Source organism: Musca autumnalis, unplaced genomic scaffold (assembly GCF_047663935.1).
Source record: "Musca autumnalis isolate F117 unplaced genomic scaffold, ASM4766393v1 scaffold_2, whole genome shotgun sequence".
Classification (NCBI taxonomy): Eukaryota; Metazoa; Arthropoda; class Insecta; order Diptera; family Muscidae; genus Musca; species Musca autumnalis.
Genome location: NW_027411755.1, coordinates 127,200,736 through 127,211,777, shown reverse-complemented (window position 1 = coordinate 127,211,777; position 11,042 = coordinate 127,200,736). Strand labels below are relative to the sequence as shown.

At 37.8% G+C, this 11,042-nt stretch overlaps 1 protein-coding gene across 1 annotated transcript; it reads left to right on the top strand.

Annotated features, from left to right (window-relative positions):
* The first annotated feature begins 328 nt into the window (after positions 1-328).
* Positions 329-8,799, top strand: Sec24CD (COPII coat complex component secretory 24CD). The gene is made up of 11 exons (XM_073969198.1): positions 329-663; positions 735-1,044; positions 1,793-2,203; positions 2,267-2,848; positions 2,920-3,379; positions 3,543-3,658; positions 3,721-3,969; positions 4,033-4,482; positions 4,550-4,718; positions 4,774-5,564; positions 7,453-8,799. The coding sequence occupies exons 2-11, from the start codon at positions 802-804 to the stop codon at positions 7,591-7,593; spliced, it is 3,612 nt and encodes a 1,203-aa protein (XP_073825299.1). The 5' UTR covers positions 329-663; positions 735-801; the 3' UTR covers positions 7,594-8,799.
* The last annotated feature ends 2,243 nt before the right edge of the window (positions 8,800-11,042 follow it).

The following is an 11,042-nucleotide window of genomic DNA, read 5'->3' as shown; positions in this document are numbered from 1 at the left end:
ACGATTTTTTTGCAATTGTCGATAACAGTCCAACCGTCCAGCAACCACAAAATATTTTGTGGTTGCATGATGAATGACAAAAATGAACGGCCACATTAGCAAGCAACAACAACAAGCTGTCATTCAAAACTGACAATGTGTACCCAGCATTAGTGGTTTCATGGATTTCAGATGAGTTTTCATTTGACGTACACGCAAAGGAATTGACAGTTGAAATCAAGTGGATTTCGTATATGTAAATAAAGCATTAAACAAAATACTTTAATCTGGCAATAACATACGTTCAACTCACATCACCGATTTAATGTACGTGGCACAAATTATCGATACTAATCGAAAGGGTGGAAATGAAGGAAACTGAGAGAATGAAGGGTGATAGAGATATGCAAAAACTTGAAAACTTGGGCTGCTCTGACGTGGAAGTGTTGAAAATTTGTTTTTTTCAATACAGAAAGAAATAAATAAATTTTCTCAAACTTTTTTACATTTTGAAACCTTCGAAATTGTTGCGTGTCCATTGTCGGATGAAATAAAAGTGTAGCCTTTAATTAAAGGAATAACAAATCAAGGCAAATTAGGTGTGTGTTTGTGGTCTTTGGTGTTTACGTGTTACAAAAATTACGCTGTGAGCAGCAGAGGAGGATCAACGGGTAAAAGTGCAAAGTAATAAAGAAAAACGAGTAAAATTTTTCTACAAATCGAAGGAAAAATTTAACATTTTTCTGTTTTTGTAGAGAAAAAAGTTTATGTTGTTGAGAAAATTGTGAGAAATAAAAGCAAAGAAGCAATAAGTGTGGAAAAATGATGAACCCAAATGCATATTGTCCTCCGCCAACAATGCAACCACCACCTCAGCAAATGATGCCCCCTCCTCCTGGTGCTCCTGGTGGCGTACCATCGCAACAACAACAATATCCACCAACCGGCTGGCCCGCTCAACAACCTGGCCCACCCACATCTATGCCACCTCCTATGCAACAAACAGCTCCTCCACAGCAACAGCCGCAGCAACCCAATATCATGAATGGAAATTATCAACAGCAGGTTTGTGGATTTTACTTTCGGATTTATGATCGATCTGCTTGTCATAAATTTATCATTTGCAGTTTTCTTCTTTGTCTTGCTACTTCATACTTTCATGGGTTCATATTTCGTAATTTGATTTGTTGTTTGTTTTTTACTGGGTAAATATGATTTCTTTATCAAACTTCCGTTTGTCCATGCCTCTACGTAATGAAAGTAGTAGTGGTACGTGAGTCTACAAAAATTGTCTTTTGTCATTATCATAATCTTTAGTAGATGATGATGATTGTTTTGTCTTGCATTTCCAATAAGAATTAAACAAAACAGCAACAACAACAATTTTATGAGAGGAGTGTGATAAGATCGGTTATTGTACATCGAATGCAATGTAGGTCAAAGAATAATAACATTGACAGAATACAGATGAAATACTTATTGGACAACTGAGCAAAGTTTATTTTAAGCAATATTTTGAAAGTGTATAAATATTTTAACAGTTGTGGGATTGTTTTGAGAAAATGCTGCTTATTTCGTATTTCATCACATTAAATACTTCCCGCATATCAAAGAGTGTGTCCGATTCTTTTTTAGTTCATGGATAAGTCAATATATCAATTCTTTATCAGGAAAAATGATAGCCATGCATTCAAAACTAAGGCCTGTGTCTTATTAATATTACGTTAATTTCTTATGGGGAATCGTTTCCATTTTAACAGATTCACCTGAATAATAAATATTTTTCTCTTTCCCTCTCTCTTTTTTATTTCAGTTAACACAATCAATGGGCAGCATGAATTTGAATCCAATGAAGCAGCCACCTGGTCCACCAACGACATTTAACAATGCAAATATGCCTCCTCCAACATCCATGGGAGGATCTTTACCACCACCCCAGCAACAACAACAGCCAACTCTTACAAATGGCCCACCACCAATGGTCGGTGGTGCTCCACCTACATCTATGGCTCCAACTGTAAACAATAATAACAATTTTGCATCTTATCCTAATGGACCAGCGTCTAGACCACCAACTGCTGGTACACCAGGTCAAATTGGTCAAAATCTTCCCCCAGCTCAAAATATTCCCGGCCCTGGCAATCAAATGACTGTAAACAGTGCAAATTTACCAGGTTTGCCACACATGCCACCACCACAACAACAGCAGCAACAGAAACCTATGGTATGTATAATTTTCTAAGAAATTTATTAAATATTTTAAAATTAATTTCTTGCTTTAACTTAGCAACCCACACCCATGATGCCACCCATGCCAGGTCAACAACAAAGCAATCAAGGTTATCCAAGTGGTCCTTCTGGGCAATCACAAATGCCACCTAGACCTGGTCAACCTCCAATGCCAGGACAACAACAACCTGGTATGCCTCCCATGCCTGGACAACAGCAACAACCCGGTATGCCTCCCATGCCTGGACAACAACAGCAACCTGGTATGCCTCCAATGCCTGGACAACAGCAACCAGGTATGCCTCCAATGCCTGGACAACAACAGCAACCAGGCATGCCACCAATGCCAGGACAACAACAACCTGGTATGCCTCCAATGTCTGGACAACAGCAACCAGGTATGCCTCCAATGCCTGGACAACAACAGCAACCTGGTATGCCCCCAATGCCTGGATCACAACAATCATATGGCATGCCACCCATGCCTGGCCAGCAACAACCAGTATATCCCGGCCAACAGCCAGGTGGAATGCCCGGTTATCCATCGCAACAACCTGGACAGCCTCCAATGCCAGGACAACCACCTATGCCGGGTGGTTATCCCGGACAACAGCAAATGCCTGGTAGGCCTGGGTATAATGTAAGTAAACCCACCAAGAAAAACAATTTTTATTCTCTCCAACTTTTCCCCATATCTATCATCTTTTACAGCAACCAGCCGGTGGCATGTATCAACCCCCACAACAACAATTCCAACAACAAAGACGACTCGACCCTGATCAAATGCCAAATCCCATACAGGTTATGACTGAAAATCAACGTAATGCTGGCGGTGCATTTGTAACCAATCAAGCTGGCCTATTGCCACCATTGGTCACCACCAAATATGTGGTACAAGATCAAGGCAATTCATCGCCGAGATTTATTAGATCATCACTATACTGTGTTCCGGCCACAGCGGATACCCTAAAGACAACAGCTCTTCCATTTTCATTGATTGTTTCACCGTTTGCACGAATTGCTGAGGGTGAATATGAACCACCAATTGTTGATTTTGGTGCTTTGGGACCAATCCGCTGTAATCGTTGCAAGGCATATATGTCACCCAATATGCAATTTGTTGATGCTGGACGTCGTTTCCAATGTCTAATGTGTAAAGTTAGCACGGAAGGTGAGTGTTGAAGGCATGGAAATTTTTGGTGTTATTCTGAACGAAAATTTGCCGTGAGTTTTGTCTTCCCGCCGTTTCCATTTAAAGGAAGGAGTTAGATTAGGGGGATTTACGTTCAGAATAACCTTCTTTATGTAGCCACTAATCATTTTTGTTGTTATAGTACCAACGGAATACTTCCAACATTTGGATCATACTGGCCAGCGTGTTGATAAATATGAACGTCCTGAACTGGTTTTGGGTACATATGAGTTTTTGGCCACCAAGGATTATTGTAGGGTAAGTGTGGCGCAACACTTTTTGGAATTTATTTTTTTGCTAAAACTCGTTTTTATTTACAGAATAATACTCCCCCAGAAATTCCAGCTTTTATCTTTGTTATTGATGTTTCCTACAACACCATCAAATCGGGTTTGGTCCATCTTTTGTGTTCTCAAATCAAAAATATCCTTAAACATTTGCCCGTTGATCTGGGTCAAGATAAATCGAAAATGCGTGTAGGTTTCATAACCTACAATAGCACTGTTCATTTCTACAATATCAAGAGCAGTTTGGCCCAGCCCCAAATGATGGTGGTTGGTGATGTACATGTAAGTCGAAAGAATTATTAAAACTAAATTAGTACCTCATCATTTCTTCTCTTCATCTTCTAGGACATGTTTATGCCTTTGTTGGATGGTTTCTTATGTAATCCCGAAGAATCGGAAGCTGTCATTGATGCTCTAATGGAACAAATACCAAAAATGTTTGTTGACACCAAGGAGACCGAAACAATATTGTATCCTGCCATACAAGCAGGCTTAGAAGCCTTAAAGGCGTCCAATTGTGCTGGCAAACTTTTGGTATTCAATTCAACTCTACCCATTGCTGAAGCTCCAGGAAAATTAAAGAATCGTGACGATCGTAAACTTTTGGGAACCGAAAAGGAAAAGACTGTACTTGTGCCACAATGCCAGTCGTACAATACCTTGGGCCAAGAATGTGTACAGAATGGTTGTTCCGTTGATTTGTTTTTGTTTAACAATTCATATATTGACATTGCCACAATTGGACAAGTGGCTCGTTTGACTGGTGGCGAGGTTTACAAATACACCTATTTCCAGGTGAGTAGCAACAATACAATAACATTTTGTTTTCCATGGACAATTACATAATTTTTACGCTTTACAGGCTGATATTGATGGCAAGCGTTTGATTGAAGATGTTATTAAGAATGTTTCCCGACCAATTGCATTTGATGCTGTTATGCGTGTGCGTACATCGGCTGGCGTGAGGGCCACAGATTTCTACGGCCACTTCTATATGACAAATACAACGGATGTGGAATTGGCTAGTGTTGGTAGGTTGAACACGTCTTTAAAAACGAAACTTTTCTAAGAAATTTTCTTTTCCAGATTGCAACAAATCAATTGCCATTGAAATTAAACACGACGATAAGTTGCCACCCGAGGAAAATGTATATCTACAAATTGCTCTACTATACACCTCATGCAGTGGTCAACGTCGTCTCCGTGTCCTTAACTTGGCCCTTAAGGCAACCACAACCATTGCCGAAGTCTTTAAGAGTTGTGATCTTGATGCCATAATGTTGTTCTTTGCCAAACAAGCCTGTTTCAAACTCATGGAACTAACACCCAAGGCAGTGAAAGATAATCTCATTCATCGTTCTGCTCAAATTTTGGCTTGTTATCGTAAACATTGCACGACTCCATCATCGGCTGGTCAACTTATATTACCGGAATGTTTGAAACTATTACCACTGTATGTTTCATGTTTGCTCAAGAATGATGCAATTTCTGGTGGCTCTGATATGACACTTGATGATCGGTCCTATGTTATACAATTTGTATTGTCCATGGACTTGAATACATCGGTATCGTATTTGTATCCAAGATTTATACCCATACACAATGTTGATCCCGATGATGCAGAATTACCAATGTCAATACGTTGTACACACGAAAAGATGGCTCCAGATGGTGCATATATTTTGGAAAATGGTGTACATTTCTTCATTTGGTTGGGTCAATCGTTGCCGCAAACCTTTATACAGCCGCTATTCGGTGTACAGTGTACACAACAGGTTAATGCTGAACGTTTTGCAATTACCGGAGATACTCCTTTGGCGAAGAGAGTTACCAATATTATTGAAAGAATTATGTCGGATCGTACGCGTTACATGAGGGTAAGTAGCGTTATAGTTTATATGATTCAGATTTACTGTAAAGAGAAATTGAATTAGTTTTCGCTAAAAGTTCTTCGTTAAAAGAGAGAACAAACTACTGACGCATTACCGACTAAGCTTTAACAACGTGACGGCTTATTGGACTTAAGAATGTCCCACGAATTACTGAACTGAGAGATTTTCGACTGAGTTTTAGGTGTCGATTATGGATAGCAACTCAACTGTAGTTGAGTCTGGCAAGAAAGATCTCCTCGATCTCGACGAACAACAGCTGACCCGATAAACAAGACGCATGCAATAATCTTCATCAGAAGCCCACGATTTGATAGGTACATCACCACAACAAGATGTTGTGGCTACAGTAACTGTTTGGGTGTTATAATCAAGAGTGATCTTCATGATCTAGAGAGAGAGAGGAATCCGAAGGAACCAACGAGTACCTCTAAAGGCCAATGGGCCTATCAGGCAGGCTTGGATACCATTCATATTGATGCAGAAGAACGTCAGCTGTCCAGGCAAACACAAGTGGATTTAACCCAATTAAGTTTCGGACGATGCAGCAGCCTAAATTCGTATTGGGCCAGGAATGATAGCACGATACCCTACATATCTCCCGATTCTTTATGGACGTACAAGTTTGCAGATTTTGGTTTGTTTGAATCTGGGCACAGAGGAACAAGACACATGTAACTGCAAGTTATACGAACCAACATATGGAAGTTGGGTCTACGATTTTGGAGGTCCTACTCGACCAAGGACGGTTACAATTTCTTCTTTTTTTTCTTTAGAGAAAAACATTTATCTCTTAATCACGCTTCTGCTCGGTATGCTGTAATCTCTGAAGACGTCTTCTATCGTCTATAGTAGACCTTAAGAGGTCCTCTGATGTCTATAAAAGGCCTCAGGAGGTCCTCTGTTGTCTATACTAGACCTCAAGAGGTCCTTTGTTGTCTATAGAATACCTCCAGAGGTCCTCTGTTGTCTATAGAAGACCGCAAGAGGTCCTCTGTTGTCTATAAAAGACCTCAAGAGGTCTTCTGTTGTCTATAGAACATCTCAAGAGGTCATTCGTTGTGTACTAAAGCAATCAAGAGGTCTTCTATTGTCTATTGAACACCTCTAAGAGGTCTCTTCTTTTGTCTATTGAACGGCTCAGGAGGTCTTCTTTTGTCTATAGAAAACCTCAAGAGAACTTCTGTTGCCTATAGAAGACCTTAATAAGTCTTCTGTTGTCTATAGAGAACCTCAGCTCCTCTAATGTCTATTGAAGCCTCAAGATGTCTTCTATTGTCTATTAAAGTCATCAAGAGATATTTTGTTGTCTATTGCAGACCTCAAGAGGTCTTCTGTTTTCTATTGAACACCTCAAGAGGTCTTCTGTTGTCTATTGAAGTCCTGAAGATATCTTCTGTTGTCTATAGAAGAACTCAAGTAGTCCTCAAGAGACCTTCTGTTGTCTATAGAAGAACTCTTGAAGCCTTCTGTTGTCCATTGAAGTCCTCAAGAGACCTTCTGTTGTCTATTGAAAACCTCAAGAGTTCTTCTATTGCCAATTTAGGCCCTCAAGAGGTCGGAAACCAGGTTGCTTATCTCTCAGGCGACTTTGATGTTAAATTGATATTTCAATCATCTTTGTAATGATTATATGTGTATGTGAAGTTCGTCTTCAAATTTACCCCAAAACAGCTTGCTGAGTTCTTGGGTCTGGACGTCACAACAACAACGACTTTACTAAAGTGACTTATGGGCAACTGAACTCGAATGAATCGGCGAACTAAAATAACAAATGAATTCACTCGACAGAGCTGAACTAGCTGTCCTCTAAATAATTCAAAATTATCAAGACTTTTTTAAACTAACACCAATTTTTGTTTTTGTCTTTATCTAGGTAACTTGCGTTCGTCAAAACGATAAATTGGAAAGCGTATTCAGACATTTCTTAATCGAAGATCGTGGTACAGATGGTTCCGCTAGCTATGTGGATTTCTTATGTCACATGCATAAGGAGATTAAAGAATTATTAAGTTAGCCCTTAGGATTAAAGAACAACGCAAAGACTGCGGCCTCGGTAACGTGTCGCAGTTATTCACAGAATCGTGCTCGTTTATCACGTATAGCTCGATCAAGGCGATGGTAAAGGATGTTAAATTAATATAATGCATATTTTTCATTTCAATTACAAGAACAACAGCAACAACAACAAGAAACGTTACGTTATACAGTAATTAAACAAAACAACACCAACAAACATTATAAAAAAAACAATAAACAGAAAAAGAACACCACACCACACACCATAAGGTTTCTTTTCCGATTAAAAACAAAACATAGATCATACCAACAACAACAAATAAAAATACAATTTAATTGTTAAAAAAGTCCAATGCTGATCTAATATGATTTTATTTTCTTTCAATCATTTTATTTGCATTTCTTTCTTCAGATTGTCGTTGAAGAAGAGAATGAACGAAAGTATATTTAAACATACATTCGCTTTATCTTAGATACTTTTTTGCATAAATTTAGAAACATTTAAATGCTTAATTACTTTGTAGATGCAATTTGGTCAATTATTGATTTATTTTAACATGTTCCCAAATTTTAACTGTGAATGATGGATGATGATACAATGAAGATGGTTTACTCATCAAAAAGTTATGGAAAATATCCATGGGCCGTTGTAATAACGTGCCAAAACCAAAGGCAACAAAATATGGAAACAAGTTTTTTCATATGACCTTTGTGATCCAAAGTTCCACTACCTTCTCAATTGTATCATGTTTATGCGTTTTAATTTAAGCATTCGATTATACAATTATTTGTTTACATTACACTCTGTTCTTATAAATGGTTTTATTTCTGTTTCCCTAGATAAGAAAAATTTAAATATTCCTTTGGTTTTTTTCGCAATAAATTTCTTTAAAAGAAAAATACATTCAAATTTTTTTGTTTTGAAAACTATAGGTTTTTAGTGATTTCAAATTCCACTTTCTTTGTTTCTTCTTCTGTGCTTTCTTTCCCATATACATACATATATTTGTTGCATGTCTTTTTTATTATTATTTAATAATTATAATCAAAACGAATGACTTTCTTTATAATTATTATTAAACATATACAAACCCGATACATACAATACGCATATATACAAAAAACAATCGTAAACATTTTTAACTTAGAAATTATGTAAAAACCTTTAAAGTAATAAAAAAACAATTACAAATATTAAAAAAAACTAGTTGTATTAAAGAATTTTTGAAACATTATAGCATCAAATAAGACAGGGTTATTGCAGCCGTTGTAAGTATAGATTAGATTTAAGGATGGCAGCCACCAAAGCACATTAACATCTTCACTCGGAGAACTTTGATCCAATGTTTTATTTTGGTCCATACTGAAATAAAAATGGAGAAAGAAAGCAATTAAGTGTTTTGATCTCTTTCAATGATGTGATTGCCTTGTCAATTGTGGTCAATGGTATTGCGACAAGCACACAGCCTAAGGGAAAATACAAGGAGAAGGAGACCGATACACTAAACGGAAGTTCATGCTCAACCCTTTCAGATACAAGAAGTGACACAGACTCCGTCCGAATCCGATGGCGAGAGCAAAGCAAATAAAACCGCTGTGGAAATCTCAAATAAGAAGAAGGTCCACAAGATGGTAAAGCTATGTCGTAGGACGCTCCCAAAGGGATCACGAACAATCCCTCCGCATCTTCACTGCAAAGTAGGCAAAGAAGAAAAAAAGTAAAAAGTATTAGATTTGAAACTTTGAAGTAAAAAGTATTAGATTGAAATTTTTATGGACAGATCGAATGCGGTCTATGCAACCAAATTTTTTTTAACCAAAAATAGCCCAATCAATATCAACTCACCATGAGTTTTATCACACTCTCCTTTAAGCGAGGTACACACGATCAGTTTTAACTGTCCAGCAACCACAAAATATTTTGTGGTTGCCTGATGACTGACAAAAATTAACGGCCACACTGGCAAGCAACCGATTATTTGAGCAAAACTGTCAGTCAAAACTGATCGAGTGTACCCCACTTAAACTCACGGGGAGATATACTCCATGAAAAACTATTGATATATCATTAATTTTATCTATGTCATTTCATGCACTTCGAACCATCAAAATACTGAACTCGTATTTTTATACCCTCCACCATAGGATGGGGGTATATTAAGTTTGTCACTACGTTTGTAACTACTCGAAATAATCATTGTAGACCCCACAAAGCATATATATTCTTGATCAGCGTGCAATTCTACATCGATATAGCCATGTCCGTCCGTCTTTCTGTCTGTCCGTCTGTGGAAATCACTCTAGCGTCCGAACGGATTGACGTAGGTTGATGAAATTTTGGGAAAATATGTTATATTTACGTAGGACTTTTGGTATTGAAAGCGGGCTATGTAGGTCCACGCTTTCGTATAGCCCCCATACAAAATGACGCGTGACGCGTCGTCGTTTTAAGGAATTTTTAAGATATTTGGCCCATTTTACCACCGAATTGGTTGTAATTTGGTACTTTGTGTCTCCAGAGGCCAAAAAATATTTCTACCAAAGTTGGGTTATATAGGTCCACGTTTTGGTATAGCCCCCATATAAGGCCCCATATAAAGTACGCGTCATTTTAACATATTTTGAATGTATTAGACCCATTTGACCACAGAATTGGTTGTAATTTGGTATTTTGTGTCTTCAGAGGCCAGAAAACATTCTTACCAAAGTTGGGTTATATAGGTTCACGTTTTGGTATAGTCCCCACATAAGACCCCTTATAAAGTACGCGTCATTTTAATATATTTTGAATGTATTAGACCCATTTGACCAAAGAATCGGTTGCAACTTTGTATTTTGTGTTTCCAGAGGCTAAGAAACATTTCTACCATAAAATGTTTATATAGGTCCACGTGTTGATATAGCCCCCATAATACAAATCTCCCGATTTTCGATATTTTGAACGTTTTAGCCTCATTATCACACCGATATGGCTGAAATTTGGTATTTAGTCTTCTTTAGGCGTATAAAACTTTACCCCAGAAATTTGTAGGTATAGGTCCACGCCATCATATAGCCCCCATAGAACGGTACCTTCCGAATTTCGGTATTTTGAAGGTAGTGGCCACATTAATCCACCGAAACGGCTGAAATTTGTGGTGGAGGGTATAAAAAGTTCGGCCCGACCGAACTTAACGCTTTTCTTACTTGTTTTTAATTAAAGGATTAAGAAATTCAGCTACAAAATCTCCAAAAAATTTTAACTTATTAGTAAACTGAAATATAGTTAACATGGTCTGTTCATACGAAATATGTAATATTCGTGATGATAGTGAAGTTTGTGTTACATGTTGGTTTTGTTTAGATCAATGGCATTGTAAGTGTGCTCGTATGAGAGTAATAGTTACTGACATAATTAAAGAAAATGATGGAATTCTTTGGTGCTGTCCCAATTGTAGAAAAATCTCT